General features: G+C 38.4%; 1 protein-coding gene across 1 annotated transcript in view; it reads right to left on the bottom strand.

Moving 5' to 3' along the window:
• The window catches only part of LOC104509709 (estrogen receptor), a 29,571-nt gene extending 16,001 nt beyond the window's left edge, over positions 1-13,570 (bottom strand). Inside the window, exon 1 of the mRNA XM_010151744.1 lies at positions 12,941-13,570. Within this exon, the coding sequence (XP_010150046.1) occupies positions 12,941-13,368 (428 nt within the window). The 5' untranslated portion in view covers positions 13,369-13,570. The remainder of the gene's footprint in view (positions 1-12,940) is intronic.
• Between the last annotated feature and the right edge of the window lie 7,953 nt (positions 13,571-21,523).

Genomic DNA, 21,523 nt, shown 5'->3' with positions numbered 1-21,523 from the left:
ACCTCACATCCTCAGAACATCCAAAGATTAAAAAAGCAAACAAAATAGCTTGAGAGTGCTGAGAGTACAAACAAGGGAATCTGAGGAATAAAAGTAGATCTTCAATTAATTGTTCCCCATGGCAATTTTAGTGTAGAGCCTAACACAAACAAAAAAACCTGCACAGCACACTCCATTCATTCTCCAGTTGCAGAAATACCCATCCTAAATGTTTCTGTAGTGATGCCCATGTAATGATTCACAGAATATAGTAAATAAAAACCTCCATTCCTTGACTATGTTGACATGACTGATGTGCACAGTAAAGCTAGAGATTTCAGATTTATTAATCATTGAAATATTTTACTACCTTTCCATTAGATCCATATTTCTTTTTTTATTTCTACTTGGCATATTTTAGTTGGGCTAACTTATGTCTAGCCTTACACTTTTTAAGGACTCTCAGTTCTCAAAAGAAAAGTCTCGAATATTTCTCACAATCAGAGAAATAAAGTTGCCATGAAAACTCTGCTTTTGAACCTAGGATTCAGAACTGGCTTTAGGACACAGACCTTGTACTTATTTTAAAATAATTTGCCCCTTGATGTCAACAGAAAATGACCAAGTAGTCAGCAGACACAGACCTGAGGATTTTCTGTGGAACAAGGAAACTTTCCCCATGTAAACTGGTATCAAGTCTATTCTACAAAGACTGCTTCCAGACTCCATTCATTTTAGGCTGCTACATGACTTAAACATAGCTCTCATCAGAAGTCATAAAGTGGAGCTGTTCGAGACCCGTTCTCATTTCTTACCATATCTCCTCTGTAATAAATATGACAAGTCATTTTGCTCTGCTTTCCTGGGTTTTAGTTTTGGAACAAACTGGAGGTACAGCACAGAAGCTGGGCCAGTCTCTTAGGCAATGCAGCTTTCAGGTTGCTTGCTATTTCCAGACAGATACACATTTGTTGACAATAAAGTGAATTAGAGAGAGAGGAAACAAGGCATGTATGAGTCAGAAAATGGGTCATACATGAAAACAGCTTGAAGCTATTAATATCGAATGCTGCTGCTTAATAAATAATAAAAAAGCTGGTGCTAGCCATACAGCAACGTTTTAGATCTTGAAAAGGCAGTCTTGGCCTGGATAATTGTCTTAAATGCTTTAAAAATAGGGGTACAGACATCACTTAATATTTGCTTATGTACTGATTTTTGTACTGAATTGCATCTCTCCCTCTGAAGAGTAACATCTTCAGTGCTTTGCTGAAATTAAACCACCAAAATCCTTCATCTTAAGTAAGAAATTCAATGAATTGAGGGTCATATCTAAGAGTTCATGTCAGAAGCAAATTAGAGAACATGAAAAACAGGTGCATTAACTCCTTGCTTTTGTACAGTCATCCCTTATCTACCCTTGAAATAAATAAATGCAAGGTAGCTGAACATACAATTCCATAAAACAACTGAAGTGGAAATATATTCATGCTGTATTTTTTCTGAGAAAAATGCTGGGTATAGGTGTTTAACAAGCCTGTAAAACATATTTGTTCCCTTTCTTTGTTTAGTAATACCATTGTTAGTTTCCAGAATCATACTCACTGACTAAGCACTTACTCAATATTTTGGATGTTTTCACTCTTGCTCATATATAGCCTCATGTCTTTTTTCTTATTCAAGCTTGCTCTGAAAACAGCCCTGTCAGCTTTCCACATGTGATTTTCAGTAGCACTCTTCATTGTAACAGCTGGGCACTTCACAGACACCAATGAATGTTTATTCATAGGTGTCCTGCGTGGTAAAGCAGTAGTATCTTCATTTCACACGTTAGGACATTAGGCAGAGAGCAAAAAAGGATATATGCCCAAAAAATTAGTTCTGGCATGTTTCAGCTTTGGGAAGGCAGATGTTACTAATCTTACTGATGAACTTTTATTATATTTTCTCTATGTGCATGAGAAATACCAAGGCTTTAGAGAAACTAAACAATCAACACCAAAACGGGATCTCACTGAAGTCCTTCTGAGTGGCAGCTGGTGTTTCAGGAGTGGTGGAAGATCATAACTACAGCACCGACCTCTGCCACTTGGGCCATTGAATGAACCAACAGCCAGGCAAATCCATTACCTTGTCAGTGAATCTGTAACGGACAGGAATAAAATCCAAGAGTTGCACATATCTGTTGGGAGGAAGATTTTTTTACATAGGCCCAGGTCCATATTCCCTGTTTCTCTCTGTCAGCCTTTGTTTTTCCCCATGCTCTTCAACATGCACTTGCTCTGTTTCAGTCCTGTTTATAGCCCCTGACCCCAGTCCAAGTCTCCATCCCTGAGTATCTTTAAATTCCACTCTTTATCTCCAACTCAGTCTAATACAGAAGGGGCTGGAAAGCAGCTCTTGCCTTGAAAGAGTAGAGCTTGTTCCCCTCTCCTTGGCACTTGTAAGACTGCTTCCAGTTTGGGGCTTCCAAGCTGAGAACAGTCTTTGACAAACAAGCAAGTCCATTAGTCAGCCACCAAGATGAGGAGGGCACTGAAACAACCTATAGGAGATGCTGAAAGAACTGAATTTGATCGGTCTTCAGAAGAGAAGGCTAAGGCAGGATATTACTGCTGTCTTCAACTATACAATGGGAGACTTTAAAGGAGACAGAGCCAGACTCATCTTTGAGGTACACAGTGAAAGGACGAGAGACATCTGACACAACTTTGGGCAAAGAATATTGTGATTACACATTAGGAAAAAGGTTTTTCACAGTTAGAGTTGTTTAGGACTGTAACAGATTGTCCTGCTGTGGTGTGTTGACCCTGGCTGGAGTCCACGTGCCCAAAGCCACTCTATCACTCCCCTCCTCAGCTGGGCAGCTATTCATTTCCCTGAATGGACAGCGAGATGTTTCAAGAGCTTGTACCTTAAATTTGAGTAGGTTTTCTGGGGAAAATCACATTAAAATAACCTTGATTTGACAGCATCCCCACCCTACTAAATATCAGAGCTATAATACAAAGGTGTTTAAGGCTGTCCAACTAAAAGGTTTTGGGTATTTTTTTGCATGAATAAGGCAAAATTTTCTTTTCCCTTCATGGTACTTTTAAAGTTCAGCCCATTTTTGTCAAAATGTTTAAAAAAAATATTACCAGAAACAATCATCTAACACCGAAAATATGAGCCAAAGCTGGATAAGAAACAAAAAAAGAGAGGAACCTAGGCAGACTAAGCAGTGTTACTAGAACTGTCTGCAAATAAAGTGGAGATTTTCTCTGGTGTGTTTAAAAATTTCCCTGCCAAATCAGATTTATTTCCACCTTGTTTGGCTTTTCTATTGTTTGGATGAAGAAGAAATAGCAATTAGTGACAACGTATCAATATGCAGCCTGGTTTAGCAATGTTTGACTTCTTAAGCTGCACTATGCCTGGCAGATATTCTTAATACGTCTCTTACAATTGCACTGGTTCTGATATTGCTGCCATTAAAACATTCAGCTATGTTATTGTATATGGGTTTCTATCTCACCACCTTTTTCCATGAACCTAAGTAGAATGCTCTCAGATTTTTAATATTCTGCTGAATCACCATGCGGCTATTGATGGCTACAGGCTGTTCAGAAGGAACAGGAAGGAGAAGGAAGGAAGGAGAGGTGGAGGTGTTGCCTTCAACATTTAAAAAATGGACTGAGTGTGAAGAGCTCTCTCTGAAGAACCGCCACAAGCAGGTTGAAAGCTTATGAGTAAGAATCAGAGACCAAGGCAACAAAGGGTTGATGTCTACTACAAGCCTCCCAATCATGGGGATTCTGTTGAGAAGCCTTCTTACTCCAGCTACAGAAGGCTTCATGCTTGCAGGCCCTCATTCTGCAAGCATTTCAGTCACCTGATATCTGCTGTCAAGGATTAACAATCCTTGACAATATCAATCAGTCAAGGATTTCAGTCACCTGATATCTGCTGGAAGAGTAGCATGCGGGCTGTAGGCAATCCAGGAAACTCCTGGAATGCATTAAGGATACGTTCCTAAGCCAGGTAATAGACAGCCTTAACAGAGGGAATGCAATACTGGACCTGTTGATCACCAACACAAGTGAGCTAATGTGTTACGTCAAGATTGGAGGCAGCCTGGGCTGCAGTGATCATGCACTGGTGGAGTTTGCAGTCCTGAGGAATACGGGTCAAGCAAAGAGTAAAGTCAGGCCCCTGAATTTTAGGAAATACAACCTCCAGCTCTTCAAGGAATGAATCAATAGGATGGCCTGAGAAACTGCCCTAGGGACAAGGGAGCAGAACAGAGCTGGCAGATCTTTAAGGATGCTTTCCATAGAGTGCAAGAGCTCTCAATCCCCAGGTGTAAGAAATCAGGAAAGGAAGGCAAGAGGCAGGCATGGATCAGTTGAGACCTGCTGGTCAAACTAAAGAGCAAGAAGTAAATGCACATACAAAGGAACAGGTATCCTGGGAAGAGTATAGTAACACTACCTGGTTGTGTGTAAGGATGAGGTCGGAAAGACTAAGGGCATGTCTGGAGCTGAACTTGTCAAGGGACGCCAAGAGGGTAGTTTTCGGCTAGATATAAGGAAGAAATTTTTTGCAATGAGATTGGCGAAATACTGGAACAGATTTCCCAGAGAGATGGTAGAGGCCTTATTCATGGAAACATTCAAGTTGAGGTTGAACAGGGCTCTAAGCAACCTGATCTAGTTGAAGATGTCCCTGCTCATTGCAGGGGGGACCTTTAAAGGTTCCTTCCTCCTCAAGCTATCAAAAAAGTCTGATTCCAGGATTTGCATGCTTACTGATATCCTTGTAGATGAAAATTAGGATTATATTTCTTATGGCATGGCAAGACAAAGTTATACTTTTCAACCCATATGTTCCAAATGATCCAAACCATGCAAAAATACTGCAAGGTAATAAATATGCTATGGTGGTTCATATACCACACATTTTTTATCAATTTGGCTGAATGAGGAGTATCATTTTACTGCCGAATAGAAGCAAACACAAAAAAGTTGTATTTTGACATATTAGCTCCCCAAAGATATCCAGATTTAGTGCACACTCTCAGCCATAGTATTCTTTGCCACCACTACAGTTTCCTGGATACAAGAATTCTGTGATACGTAACTTGAAACAAGGATCTTACTATCAAGTTGAAGTTGTAACTAATAACAAAAGCAGGGAATACTTATTTGAATCAAATTTCTTTAGACACCAGCTGATACAAGTTACTGAATAATAACTAGATACCACTTGATCAAGATAGCTCAGCAAAACTAATGTTTCAAGCATACTTACTAGCTTTATAAACTGAAAACACAGATGACAAGGTATTATGTGACTTTTTTTTTTTTTATTCTCTGTGACTTTTTTTTGGCTAAAGATCAGATTTTATATTATTTGTTTTCATAGTAAAATTAAATGACATTTTTTTAGAGTCAGCACCTTCTAAGCTTCCAACTGCTTACAGATCAACTTGAAGATGAAAAAAAAAGTAGATTTCTGAAAACTGGAATATTTTTCATGGATTTGTGAATGAATAGATCTTTCATCATAAACTTGAATTACACTTACAGTGAAAAAAAAATAAAAGAAAAAGGGAAATAGGAAGAAAGCAGTAGGGATTATATGTTCAAAATTTAACAGTTCTATATGCAAAAAAACATTATGGACTCTATCTGGAAAACATATTATCAGTTTCCCAGTCTTGTGATTTAACTTTTGGGGACTAAATTTTATGCCGCATCTTCTTTTGCAGCTGCTGCTTTCTGCACAGCATCTTCCTGACTATTTTTATTTAGCATGAGCTGAGACTTGTGCTGTGTTGCAGTAAATTTCCCTTCCCTTTTCTTCCTAACTTTGATGTCCCCTTTGAAACATCCTAGAAAAAGTTTTCCATAGTCATGTCTCAGCAGCACAGATCTGTGCTGAAGTGGGCTGCAGTCATCAAAGCAGTGTTTCTGCATAATAGCAAGTAATAAATTAGGAGGGAGGGAAGATTGGAAGTAGCAATTGGATTGGACATTTGCACCACAGATTTATGAGACACTGAAAAAAAATCCCCAAAGGAAAAATACAGTTTTTCCCTAGAAAATCAGTTGAAAGCAGTTTCCTTGTTTGGATATGATGATCCAGATGGAAAAATACACCGCTTGCTCACACAGTTTATGAATGGGAAGTGAAATGCATGGGCATTACATGCAGCCCAGTGCTGCCTAGACACTCCCTGGTCATCCTCAAAGGGAGAGGAAGGCTCTCCTCTGTAGCATTCAACAGTGACTCCTCACAGATGATGATGCCTGGGCCCTGGGGAGGTAACTTGACAGTTGGCAGCCTTGTGAGACAGCACATGGAAACAGAATGTGACATATTCCACCCATGTTGTCTGATTCGAGACGGACTGCACTCTGAACACACCTTGTAGGCTGCAATTGCACCCACTGGATGTGAAGTGGTTACATGCACGGCTGTTCACAGTTAGTCACCAACTGCTTCTTTAAAAAGTCTTCTTAGTTATTTCTGACTTTCAACCTTATTGTTATTTTTAACTTTTACTAATGGCTTCCATGTAATGAAGAAAAGGGAGGCATCTTTTCTTATTTATATAGATCCTGGCTGTTCTGTCATTAGTTAAGACTGTCACTGCAGTGGTTGGAAGACAACTGAAATTGTTATGCACATGTATCAAATAGATTATGTTTAGGACAGTCAGAATTAAGTTACATGTTTTCTGAGGACAATATTTCCTTTTTCTAGTAAAAGATTAAAATAAAATTACCAGTTCACTCCTGAACCCAATATTGTTATCAATATCTTGTCAAGGAAGAAGATTATCCTGCAGATTTATGATCTTCTTGTCTCTAACAGGTATCACTTTAAGTATGTGGTAGGTTAAATCTAGCAAGCAGTATCTCACTTGTTGACAGTCTTGCACCAGAAGAAGAAATATCTTGAGTCAGATGATGTAAGAACCCTCCCACCAACTGGAATCTGAGCTTGGCAGAAAAGCAGAAATGCTTTGCCTTGTCCAGTGTCACACTGATCAGGGTTCCTAACGAGCTGTGGCAAATGACGACCTTCTGCAGTTCATTAGAAAGGACACCCAAGTACATAGGGATAGTGTACAACCTCAGATGTGACTTCTCTCTGTACAGCAAATTTTCCTAACAGCCCCCATAATGAATGCAACGAATGCAACACTTTAAATGAGAATGCTGAAGGACAGCGTCTCCACTCTAATCTCATTCTGATGCTGAATAGATAACAGAAAACTCCGTGCAGATAGACCAGGGAGTCCATGATTAGTTTCAGTATTTCATTGTCAACAATATCAAATTATCAAAATCTCAATTTTTTTTTGGAGAAGTGGATGCACTGCACTTGCAGGACTCCTCCTCTGCATTTGTTTGGAGCGATGCCTTAGCTCTGGTGAGCCTTTCTTGTTGGTTTAATAAAAAAAATGCTGGTATTTGACATTCCCTTTGCAATTTCTAGAGGAACTGGTGCCAGCAACTAACGTTTTCCCTATCAGAGCAGATATGGCCAGCAGTGTTTGTTGTTTCGATGGCCTCAGAGCTGCAGTGATCAAGGCCAATGACACAGAGTCAGTCTTCCTCTCAAGGGACATAGTGCAGTGTCTATCTGAAGGGAGAGTACAGATGTTGACCACTTTGACTTTAGAAACAGGAGGCGTATGGGTGGGATTCATTTCACATAACTTTCAACATCACTAGGCGTTTATCTTCATTCAATAGGTATCTGTACCAGAATGAGTCACTTCAGACATCTTTTATAGTCTAGAGATGGTCACACGTATAATGTGTCTGGTCTATTTTAATCAGGTGCCTTAGAAAGGGACAATGTGTGTGTCCACTGTGCCTCTTTCTCTCTGGGTCTCCACAGACTATGGGAGTCCACGTGAAGGTTTGATGCTGTTGTCCATGCCACATGCCATTTGAGGTGTCCTAGGTGATGACCCTCGCTGACACCCACCTCCTACTCCAGAAAATAGAGCTGCACAGTAGGTGCCGTGTCATACCTGTTAGCCCCATCTGACCTTACCTCCTCTAAAATAACGCCAGCTGCCTAAGCAGTGGAAAAGTGAATCAAGCCTCAGGCGTCTCTATGAACCCCATCCACACAGGCTGCCTGAACAAACACATTTTTAACCACAAGTTTTAAATCCACGTGTAAAGGACTTGGTATATGGAGCTTTTCCTGAGTCTGTGATTTACACAACAAATACATCTGCTAAAGTGAAGAAAGTTCTCTTCAATAAGAAGAAAACTTTGGAAAGGAAGCTCAGAGAGAGCAGTTGAGATTCATCTCCCTACCTTTGCAGAAAGGAGGATAATGAGGAAGAGTCAAGCTCCTTTACCCCTTTCTGATGCTGCCTGGCCTTATTCAAGGAGACACAGAACACATGTGCTCCGCAAACAAGAGCTGGTCCCAAAATATGGTGCCAACACACTGGCAGCAAGATCCACATGAGCACATTCCCTAAGAAGAGCTGCATAAATAGCAAAGCTGGTATGTACAAGACCTTAGAAATTGTAATGTGTGAGTATCCCAGAACATTTAACAGGTTTATCTTCACAGCACTTCCATTAGACAAGACAACTCCATGTTTTCCTGCCTCTTTTCATTACAGTTGTCTATTGCTGTACAATTGTCAGGGATATCAGTACAACCTCTGAAAACAGGAACACTCCAAGTGTTTGAGAAACTGCCTGAACACTCAAACTGTGTTCGAGAGGGGGCCTTAGAACAGATTGATGCTTTAGAGAAAAGTAAACAGCAACAAAAATACCAAACCAAAACACTACGTTACATAGTACTCCATGTTATGGAAAACCTCATACTACATAAAAAAAGAAAAAATGTCTTTGAATTTTGCATTCATTGTAACATTCTTTTAATTTTAAAATTTGGAAAAATCCACTTTGTTTAGAACTCAGCATGAAGAGCTAGAAAAACTGATAATGAATTGGACAAGGTAAAAAAATACATATTAGGTTAAGTAACTTATTTGAACTGATGGATTTATGAATTGCAGCAGAAGAGGGATCAATCTACATTTGTAATCATTCTCAAATTTAGCAAGCAGTAAAAATGAAAGCTGGGTGCATATTGATTGGAACAAGTTTAAAATTATGCAATTTCAGTATGATAATTGGGACTAAACCTAAATAAATACTTTATTAAATTAATCTAAACCTAAAGCCTGAGGTACAAGAAGACACTCACGGTCTATCCACTAAAAATGAGGGAGCAGTGACTAATTTTTCATTTGGCATTTCTGTTTGCATGCTGATCTGCCCTGTCTCTGTCACTCACTACAGCTTGACAGACAACTCCCTCATCAGGTAGCTGGTAGGTGCAGTCCATTTTTACATGTTATTTGACCAAATCTGTAAGCAGCAAAACCAAACACAGGCTACAGAAAGCCTGAAATACAGGCAGGATTTTACTTCAGATCTGAGAAGTACAAACTCAGTGGGATAACACAGATTTCCTGTAATAATAATCAACTACTAGTCAGCACTTGATTAAAAAAAAAAAAACCACACACACACACAAAAAACACCTACTATAAAATGATTGAGAAAATAAAATATGTGAGATTTGAAGAGGATTGAAAATATAACTAGTGCTATGTCTTCTCCCTTTACTGGAAGATACAGACATCGTAAGATAAAGGAAAGGTATTTTAGTTTGGCTCCCTGTAAAAAGGACACAAGGTCAGACATAAAAGGGTTCAAGTTAAAGACAGCACAATTTGCATTAATTAAGACCGTACTTTTTTTCCTCAAATTCTGATGTCCTATGATTTAGATACTCCAGAAAGGAGGAGATCGGTATGTTTTTTGTATACTTTACAAAATCATTCTTTTCTTTATGTATCATTATGTTCTTCAGCTAGATATAGAAGCCTGTCATTATCTTGCAATAAGAGGTAACGTCTTTTGGAAAAGGAAAAACTATTTGAAAGAAACAAAATATAACTTCAGAATTAATGCACATGTAGCTACACATGTCTATAGTCAGCACAATTTTGAATACTTCTTACCAAAATCAAAATACATTAAAAGGTTTTCATTATCACATATAGTAAATTTTGGGGTTCCTGACTGAAAATTCTTAATGTTTTATGAAAGTACTAACAGAATATAAATTTGGCTCCAAACTGCAATAATTACTTGTTGTCCTAGCTACTTGTATCACTGAATACAACATTTGCATCTCAAACCCAGAGTATAAGAGGATGATGCAATGCAAATATTTCTGTTTTACAAGCCAAACAGCACAATTCACAGAAAGGTATATGAGAACTGAAGAGGATTTTTTCTGGGTCTTAGGTTACATTGCTTATTATAGAAGCAGGCAGCCATATCATAAACTGATTATGATCCACTCTGAATTTTGTTAGGGCTTTTGGTTTAAGAATTTTTGCCTTTATCTCCTACTGGTAGGTTGTTCCAGCAGCTCACCATTTTGGTAGTTAGACATTCTCCCACGTCCAGCATCAATTTATGCTTTGCCAGATTACACTGCCCCATGGCCTCTTTTCTCTCATAACCCAGTTGAAACCAGTGAGACCAGCCATGAACAAAGCAAACTGTTTGTAGTACAATATCTTTTAAAGAATTTGTTTGTAAACCCCATGATTAGATATGTAAATGTTTCCCAGACACTGAACACCTATTCCAATTATTTTTAACAGACTATTGGCGATTGGATTTGTGCCAAAACACAGGAATAAAACTGTAATATTTAATGTTCTAAGGGTGGTCACTTTGTAAATACAAACTTGTAAAAATTAAAAGAAAAAAAAGCAAAGTTTTTATCAATTTAATTCCAACAGTACTATGCCTGATAAAAAAGATAATCATAGCAAGAACTTTGATACATATTTCTTACTACCACATAAGATGCACTTTACAGAATTATGGCTGGAAGTGGACAATAAATCATTTGTATAACACTGCATGCAGATAAACCATCAACATATCCAAGATCATGAATTCACCGAATTACTGCTGCACTAAGACTCATCAATTGCATATGGCTAAAACACATCTTCAAGGGAGACACCCATCCTTGAACAGAAATGTCAGGAAATGGGGAATCCAGCACTGGCCTTACATGTTTGTTCCAGTAGTTAAACTAAAAAAAAAATGTTAATTTTATTTTGAAGTGTCTCACTTCAAGTCACTGTTTAAAAATGAAACGACATTATTTCTATAGTTCAGCTTCTATTTCCAGGTGATTCTCAGTTTTGATTCCTCCTGAAGTAAAATATCTCGGACTATACTACATTTTCTGCCTGTGTACTTCAGCTTCACAAACTCACTGCTCCACTGGTTACATGCCTAAGGTCACTTGCACACTTTTCACCATAGATTTGCACTGGACATTCATGTGGAAAAAAACCCCACCAAAACCAAAGCAAAACTTCAGCGCAAAGTGCAGTTTCACTCTTAGGTCACTGTTAATCATGCAAGATCTTTATGCTCTGACATGTATTCACTCATCCTGCAGGTACTGTATTTGGTTGCACTAAAATGCATTTTGTTTGAACCAAGTCTGCTACCAGATCCCTGTACTGGACAGTCTGACAGAACCGTTATCTATCATTTCACGTCTTTATTCCATCTGCTCCCCAAAACTGATTAATCATTTGTGAAAAGTGCAATAATAATGTGGGGTTTTGGACCAGATTCTGCTACCAGATTCTGAGTCAGGCTGAGTTAGAGTGTCTTTAAGAACCTACGTTGCTGTTCACAGTAACATGTTATATTGTCCAAATAAGTCTGGCAGAGTCTAGCCCTCAACAGGGAGAAATATAACTTGCTTTTATTGTTTCAGAGTTGTTCCATTTCTAGCAAACTCACATGTATCTCTCAAATAGAATCATAGAACCAACCCTAACCATTCTATGATTCTCTGAAATAAACAGATGCAGACAGTTTAGGAAAAAAAACCTACATGTAACTGTTCACTTTGATTCATGGAAGCCCAGCTGATGCAAAACAATGCTATTAACACTACACAAACATTAACAGTGTATTGGTGTGCATGCCTGTATTTTCTGGGAAGCTACAGTTTTATTAATTTCTACCACTTACTTCAAAAATTATGTAAACTGTTTCACAACCGATGATAAATATTTAAACCAAGGGAAATTATTCCCCCACTTCAGATACTTTTATCTTTACATTCCACACACACCAAAAGAGAAAAAAAACCCACCACAACAACAACAACCAAAAAAAAACCACCCCACACCACTTTCTATTGAGGGACAAAAATTCAAAACCCCCAAAATTTTGTATTTTGAAATTTGACATGCCAGATTTATAATTAATATATACCACCCTCGAATGAGAAATGCAGGTTAATATGTACACAGCTCTTGGGATCGCTCAAGGAGGTGATTACTGCCTGAAAAATTGTCACTAACTAACAGTTTGATTAGAAAGGATATTCTGCTTCTGAACTACTTCCTATATAAGCCACTTCTCACACTGTAAAGGAAGCCAGAGGAGGAAAAACAGTCTTACTACAAGCTAAGAGCAGAAAACACAAGTGCTCACACCCAGAAATGTGTAAGTCTTTAGAATAATTCATACAGTGATTCTAATATATTACAACAAGGAGATTGTTTGCCATTATTTAATCAATTATGATTTCATGTTTTACCAGGAAACATTTATACTCAGTATCCAATTTTTTTCTCATTTATGTACAATTTTCAAAATTCACAGCTAACAGCCACATTGAGCTGTGAATTATGGTTTTGTTTTATTCGACAGTAATTTTTACGTTCTAGATATAGTGGATGATTCAATTAAATCACATGGTTCTTTACACAAAAAAAAAAATATTAGGGCATACATATTTCCACATTTTTATTTTCTCAGTTCATCTGGTTAAAGAAGAAAGAAAAATTATCTGTAGCATTTACCTGTAGAAGGCTGGAGGAGCAGCTTCCCTCATCCCAAAACTGCCCTGATCGTTTTCAAGGTAATAGGGTACCTGTTGGCTGTGATGATGGATGAAGGGTGAGAGCTGGGGTGCCGTTTGCAAGAACACCACTGGGCTTGGTGGGACATTGTTCAGTGAGTGAAATCCTGCCAGGCTGCTGGACCCAAAAGATTCAGAAGTAGGGGCATAACTGAGAGTAGTAGAGCTGTACACTGGAGCCGTAGTACCAAAGTCGTAAGTGGCTCCTTCTGGGTAGTTAAAAACTCCTGGCTTGTTGCTCTCCACGTACATGTCGCTGAGTGATCTTTCCAGGGGAATCTTCAGCTGAGGTCTGCTCAGTGTCTCCAGTTCAGTGCCTTGAATCTGGTGCAGCAGGGTAACTCCAGAGGTTTTGGTGTGAAGGGTCATGGTCAGTGCTAATGGCAGCGAGCAAGGAACATATCTGCTTTTACTGTCAACAGCGAGATCGGCAGCTGGCAGTCCACCTAAAAAAAATACCAGAACCTATTCTGACGCTCAGCAGAAATCATAATAAAGCAGCACTACACAGGTATTCCTCTAATCTCAGCAAGGAGGAGGATACAAACAAATGCAGAGTGAGCACTGAAAACGCACATTCTCTCTCTCCCTCCCTCCCTCCCTTTCTCTCTAACTTTTAGGAACTCTTCATCTGCGCTAATATGCACTACAAGGTGCTGGCTCTGAGCCAGGAACTCCTGCCTTGTGCCGACGTTGGTTTAAACATCACTTTAGAAACAATTAGCTTTGGAGGTATACCAAATAATTGTCCCTCTAAATGTTACTTCATTCTTACTAGTCGTTTAATTTTGCACTTCATGGTAGCCAGCGCTCCGCAGCAACTAACGGGAAAGAACACTTAAATCCAACCAGGAAGAGTAGTCCAGTGGTCAGGCAGATTACTGTCTTTTATTTCCTCAGCAGGCTCCAATCTATCTCTGCTTATCTCTCCTCCTATTTGATTCATTTTCATGTTTGCTAGAAATATGTAATGTGTACATTGTAATGACCCTGGGTAGGACTATGCTGTGACTGAGATAGGACAAAACCCCCAAGAATGTGTGTGTGTGCAAGCGCGTGCGCGGGCATGTGTGTAACGAGCCTCAGTCAATAAAACTAGCTAACAAAATTAAAGGGTGCATGTTATCTATGTAGAAGAAAAGGTTTATAATGTACTTTCACCAGTTACAGCAACTTGAACTTACTAGAGTTTAAAAGTAATATTAAAAAGTCAGGAAAAGCTTTAGATTAGCCTAGAAACTTCTGTCTGCTTCTTTTTAGGCTGTAAAATAATGAAACCAACATAATTCAGGCTTTATCATAGGAAGATCCTAAATGTTATGAAAAAAATTATTTGATTGCATGACACATGAACTGAATACAGGTAATTCTTTTTCCTAGTCTGGTGAACAAAAGCTCAGCAAACCTTAATTTTTAAACCTGACTAGGAAATCAAGTAATCTAAAATAATCAAATGGGATCAGCTTTAAAGTAAACTGAAATGCCTCTCAAAGTTATATTTAGAAGGAAAAAAAAGAGGGGGAAGAGAGAGAACATAATGAAAAGGTGTGGCATGCATGCTTCATCTTACAATCTCATTCCATATAATTTTAACTTTGCACAAACCAGTCTCCTGAACCAGCTAAATGAAAACCTCCAGAAACTGTTTGAAGCTCTCTAGCTTTATTGCTGTGGTCTGTGGCTCAGTCAGTGAAATAGGTTAATGCCAATCCTAAACACAATATATGGGCTCCAGTTAGTATGCTTTGAATACTAGCAAAGTCTATGCTATACTTAAACAACCCTACCGTTATTCGACTCAATCTTCAAAACACCCAAGAAACCAAAAAATTGAATATGCAAGTCACTAATAGCTTCAGGAAAAGTTTACTAAAAATGGTTTTATTTTGGTAATAATACTACGTTTTCAGAACGTCTACTAAAATAGCCAGTTATTTATATTTGCAAGATTATTCTGAAGCAATATACATTTGTACCTCCACAGGCACACAGATAAGACAGCAGTACACACATAAATACGTACGTAAGGTATTTCCTCCCCCCCCCAGCCACTGTACCTACCCTGTTCAAATTTCAGATTGTAGACTTTGATCAAAGAGATAAGCTTGTTTAAATAACACTGGACTAAACATGTTCCCAGTTAAAAAAATAATAATCAGACAATCATACCCAGCAGTTCAGAAAGTCTTCGAAGAGTTATTCTGAAAATATGCCAGACAGTGTGAGAGAAAAAAAAGAGAGCGTGTGCATGTTTGCACAGAGTGGGTGAACATGCATCTGCAGAGACTCACAGAACAGCAAGCAAGCATAGCTCTCAGCAGCCAGTCTGCTGGGCTACACAGGCTGAAATGAATGGCACTTATGAGTTTAAGGTCAGCCACTCTCTTAGATTTCATTTTGTGCTTTGGTAAGACGCAGAAAAAACATAATCTTGTATTAAACCGCATAATATGCGAATGAATGTGAATCTGCCTGCCATAAGAAGTACCCACTTCTATAGCGTGCTACAAAATGGACTTCCAATTTTTATTTAAAGCATTATCCAACATAATAGGTATGCAGAAGATGGAAGATACACATGTGCACACGGAGAGTTGACTTCTGAGTGCATCCTATGCAACCTCAGTGCTCCTTACATGCAGTTTTTAAAAATCTCATTAATTAATTTGGGAGGGTTGTATGTTTTCAGGGAGACAAATATTTCCACCACATGCAAACTTCAAAATACACTGTAGGGTTCAGTAAAAGCACCATCAATTCTGCTCCGTACCATTCAAACTAGGGACTCCGTGAGTAGCTTTCCACATGCCAGTGTGGAAAGTTACAGTCCTGTCTCCTAAAAGGGCTCAGCGATAGACAGCTGCAGTATCCCTGCAGTACGCAGTGAGGTACACATCTCGGAAGAGAAAAATGTGAGCACCCTCACCAAGTTCTTAGGGGCTGGCTGGGAATCGCTGTGATAGCATCCTGTAATGTCTGGCCACCTTTTTCTGTGGAAGAAGAGCAAGGGAGAAAGAAAGGGCAAGGGTGAGGTAAGGGGGGTTAATCAAGCCAAATCCCACAGAGAAGTTAAATTTTTCATTTGTCTATGCTGCACAAAATTAATTTCTGATTCTGCATATTATACGTGGGATATTTAGATATAAAAAAGCCGTGAAATGCAATGGATTATCAGAAGGGTTATATTTCTTGTCCTTCATGGTGATGACTGTCCTGCTTCCTCCAAATTAACACATGCTGCTACTTAACCCTGCTTTAGAGATGGCGTTAGATGCACCTGCTTGTGGGCTCACTCCCCAAAAAATGAGACATAAGTTTCTAAAACCTGGTCTTCGTGCTTAAAGGCCAGGACTTGCTCCTGGTTTAATCACTCAGAGCCATTAGATGTCAGGTGTTGTATGTTATGAGCACACTATGGAAATATGTACAGGACACAGCAATAATATTTGGTCCTTTTCCCCAGTGGACACAAAGTCTATGCAAAAAATCAGTTTCACTAAATCCCACTTTATTTATGCCTTTAAAAATATGCAGATTTCATAGAGAAGGGCTTGCCTCATTCACTGTGTATTTTTAAAAAATTACATTAGTAACAACAGAGAGTAGATGAAAACATGAACTGTGCTGCAGCACCTTCATTTCCGGTGCTAGACAGAAGTGTTTAAAAAACACTTAGTCAATGGGAAATCTACCGTTTCAGATTTGGTAATTTATCCATTAATGTGTATTCAACTGCAATCAAGCTTCCCTATGTATTTCTCTCACCTTAACGAAGGCCTAATATAAATAAAATAAATATAAATAAATTGAAAAATTGAAATTAAAATAAATTGAAATCAGGGAGGTTTAGATTAAATGTCAGGAAGAAATTCTTCACAGAGAGGGTGGTGAGGCACTGGAACAGGTTGCCCAGAGATGTTGTGGATGCCCCATCCCTGGAAGTGTTCAAGGCCAGGCTGGATGAGGCTTTGAGCCACCTGGTCTAGTGCAAGGTGTCCCTGCCCATGGCAGGGGGGTTGGAACTAGATGATCTTTAAGGTCCCTTCCAACCTTAACCATTCTATGATTCTATAATATTGCTTTGAAGAACTGAGCACATGTAACAGGAGAGAGTGGTCTATCCCAGTCTTCCCCCATAAAAAAATAGAGGGAAACCGGTTTTACAAAATCTGAAGATTTGCTAAATTTATACCAGGTACATATTGGGGTCTTGCTATATTTCTGAAGTTTGGAAATATACAAATAAAATTAATGCTGCCTTTGATCCATCCAGATTTATGCATACACAGTATCTGTGTACGTTCAAATAGGGAAGAAACAGGAAGGAAAGCAAGAATAGCAGTTAATGAATACTGAAGAAAGAGGAGGGGACAGTCGACACTGACTGAGAAGCACTACAGATATTGGCAAGGAAATTCAAAGAAGAAATTGCTTCATACACAGTGATTTTTAGTGAGACTGAGTCAAGAGATGAGTTTCTGAAAGTGAGGATTCAGACACTATCCCTCTCATGGAAATGAGAAATGAATTGATTAAACAAACGGAAGTGACTGACTAAATCTTGTGTTCTCTTTTTAAAAATGTTAACCTTTCTATTTTCACTTTTCTAGATATGCCAGAGTTCCAGTGCCCAACTCAAATTTTCCAGAGTGAGGAATTTACATCACACTAATACAATACCAAATGTAGTAACATTAAAACCAAATCACATTTGTGTGGTTCTGTGGTTAAGTCAGCATCATTTACATGTGAAGTATATTTAAATGTTTCTAAAGGCAGATTCTGCTCATTTCAATTTGCTGATGAAGAGTTTGCCTCTAATTTTTACATTTTTCTTTACTTTTTTTTTTTTTTGCAAACTACTAGAGTGATCAGATTAAACCAGCAGAGTCATGCATCGTGCAGTTTGGCTCAGCTTGACCACCAATCCAACACCCTTACCAGCTACAAATGGCAGGGTGCTGAATCAAATTCAGGATTCTTACCATAATAGATATCATGAACATATTTCCACTTCAAAACTGGAACATAGCTTAAAAAATAAATAAAGTAGCCTTCTTCCACTGATTGCAAACAATGTAACACCAGCAAAATGGACTCAAAAACAGAAAAAGGAAGAGGATAGATAGCAAAGATTATATAAAATATTACTCTTACTTATCTAAATAACCAAAATATGGTTTTAGGATTTCCAGTGCCATCAGTGACTTTTAACTAGAAGTCCTGAAAGCTAGTCAGGGAATGGTAACAAAACAAGTTCAGTTCATAGGGAGAAAAAAAAAAAAAAAAAAAGAAAAAGAAAAAGGAGGAAGAAACAGCCTGAACAGACACTTGATTCTGGAGAAGATAAAATAGCAGTTTGAGGGAAAAGGAGATGAAAGTAAAGACACTACACCAAGACTATTCAAATTATAGGAATCTTAAAAGATAGCAGAGGTCCTAATGCTAGACCGGGCTTTTGTCAGCACTAGTTTTAGTAAGTATTCCAACAAAAAACAGTAAACTCAGAACCGAGAACATATACTATAAATTTTCCATAAACCTGCTGACAGTGAGAGACCATAAACTTCATCGCTTTGGTTCCACAGCTATAAAGATAGAAGCTTTTTTTAGCTGCTGCAATTAAAGAAGAATCTATTGCACATAACAGGAGGAACATTATGTTTTTCCAAGATTCCACTGTAACATTACAGAGAAATTATGTTGTGTTTAGTCCAGTGAGGAAACTCCTCAAGATAGACGGCTGGAGAACAGCACCATCTACCCCATCGCTTTATAAAACCTCTGAAAAAAAACCTTAAAGCCCTTGATAACACTAGGCAAATCAAGAAGTATTCTTTAAAATTCCTTACGCTCTTAGTGCTTCACCCTGTTATTGGGAGTTTTTAACATTTACACTTTTGTAAATTGATACGAAGATATATATTTTTTTTACCCCACCCCCATCCCCAAATAATTGACCGAAATCAGTCACGGTACCAAAAGGCTGGACCCCAGATTTTTAATTCTAAATTTATGTTCTGGGTTGGTTTTACTGTTAAAAGGGGAGCTTCCGCTTTAACATGTCAAAATATAAGTAGAGAGTTTGTGAACATTTGCTCAAAACAGTTCTTATACCAAACAGGTAACTGTGGAATACAACTGTTCCACGCGTATGTTTATTAATTTACAAAATTTAAACATACCTTTAGTTTTACCTATACCTTGTGTGAAAAGATCTATTAGATAATTTGAAATTATCTTAGTAACCAAATGAAAAATGAGGCTGGGTTATCAGCATAGCTCTTTGCTTAAGTATTCTGATGCTTTAAATTTTAAGACTGTTTACTGCTATTTATGTTACTATCAGATTTTAGCCATTCAGGTGGAAATTTTGCATAACCATGATTAGCTCAGACAGAACAATTTGGAAGTATCTCAGACAACTGGAAAGAACTTTTTTTGTTTTCCCTCTTTAAGATTTCTAGAAACCCTTTTTTGAAGCAAGAAACTCTTTTTGCTGTAGCAAATGAGGGTTTTGGAGCAGGAACTTTGAATCTGGCAGGGAGATGAAACTGCGTGTCACAAAACTGTCTTTTGCTATTCCTTTGAAACTGCATCCGCATTTGGCCAATTTTTCAACTCTTGATAATTTGCAAGTTTTTAAGAGTTAAGCTTTCTACAACCTCTGTCCTGACTGAGCCTGCTCTCTCCTCTCTCAGATCCTAGTCCTGACTAGATTGGGCACAAAACTTCACAAAAGAGTGAACGGCATGCTACTGTCCAGACTAGTAGAGATATAGGAGGTTTTCCCCTTATGTTACTCTTGTAGGGCAGAGTAAGGGTCTGGTCTTAACTACAGGTTATTGTGTCAGTTATAATACTGAATTTCAGTCCCCGGATGTACAGACTGCACTTCCTGACACCAAAACAGGGCACCATCTCCCTTTCCAATCCAGCATTAGAAATCAAAATGTAGAAACGCACCCTTTCCTCCCAAAGGGGTTGAAGACATGCTGTAACATAACTAGCTTGTGCATTTCTGCAGTTTTTTGTACCCAAAGACTAAACAATTGTGTCCAACCCATACAGAATAAATTACTTACTACATACATAAAATGGGCCAAAATACCTGAGTACTCTGGAGAAACTCAAAAGACATTAGCAAATACAGATGTTTCAAAGAGTTAGCAGATGTTTTCATGGAGGCAGAAAAACAGAAGAAAAAAAAGACATTTCCCTGCTTTCCTACACAAAATGTTAACCACTTGTGAACAAAGATGGTGACTGATAGAAAAGCAACAGTACTGTGATTTAACATTAACATTCCCTGCTTAATCACAAACACATCTTAACAGACCATTTCTCATGGCCTTAGCTTCATCTAAAAACAAGAATGAACTCTGAAATGCAAAACTGAAACTTAGTATCCCATGTTCATACTCATTTGCTGTGTTTGTATCAAAGAGAAATTGAATGGAGAGACTGATCACCATGAGTTGGTTCTGAAAACAGCCTAGCAAAACTTTTAAAGTCTTGAGCTTTGTATCTATTGAGATTGACTTAAGGGTGAGGCGCCTTCAGAATGATCAAATATTACCGTGTCTGGGCTCCCAAAAATTAACCACATGCTTAATCCCATTTATGCGGTGATATTAACAAAACTGACAAGTGCTGTTTATGAGATCTGAGGCATGAAAGCTGAGTACAATTTCAGCATTGCCCAGCCAGGTAAGACAACTCTTGTACAACTTATTTCTAGTTGCCAGAGGATAGTTTGAGAAAACAAGTGCTGAAACAAGCTCTTTAAAATCTAGGAGTAGGACGTCTTGAAGGAGAGATGCGGGAATGGTGTGGCTAGAGGGATTTGTATCTGAATGAATTCTTAGGAAGCCCCTAAAAAAGGCTGCTTATAAAAGTAAGCCTGCCTCCCCAACCTGACAGCATAAGCTTTGCACAAGAACTGCCACTTTAGGCATGGGTTAGTGTGTGTCTTAACTAGAAGCCAGCAGAAAGAAGTCTCTCAGAAACCATTATAAATTTGTAACTGTGATACCTGTATTCCACCATTTTAAAATTCTTTACTTAGTTTAACCTTGAAGTACCCTGAGGTTTTTTTCAGGCTAACTGGCACACACCGCAGTACACCATCCCTAGTGAAGAATCCATCTTTAAACTGATGAAACTCCATTACTATAACACATAGTGTAACACAGTTCTTGAGATCACTTAAAAGGTAGATTGTACTTCTGTTGAACTACATGGACCAAACTGAACAGTAGTAATACAGGAATCTATGTGGAAGAAACATGTTCCAGATATCAGGATTAATCAAATAAATCACCTTTTTGACACAGAAGGATGGCAGAGCATGTGGAACACATATAAACATTTTTTTCCCCTGCCTTTGCTGCCACACCTTCCCCCAGGGTCTTCCATTCTTTCTGCAGATTTGCTTAGTGGATCTCAGCTCCATTTGCTAATCAGTCATATTTCATAATGAATTGGCCTCACCCACAGCATTATTTCTCAAGACTCGTTTTCC

The sequence above is a fragment of the Eurypyga helias genome, unplaced genomic scaffold (assembly GCF_000690775.1).
Source record: "Eurypyga helias isolate BGI_N326 unplaced genomic scaffold, ASM69077v1 scaffold5035, whole genome shotgun sequence".
NCBI lineage: Eukaryota > Metazoa > Chordata > Aves > Eurypygiformes > Eurypygidae > Eurypyga > Eurypyga helias.
This window is presented reverse-complemented; position numbering and strand designations above follow the sequence as displayed.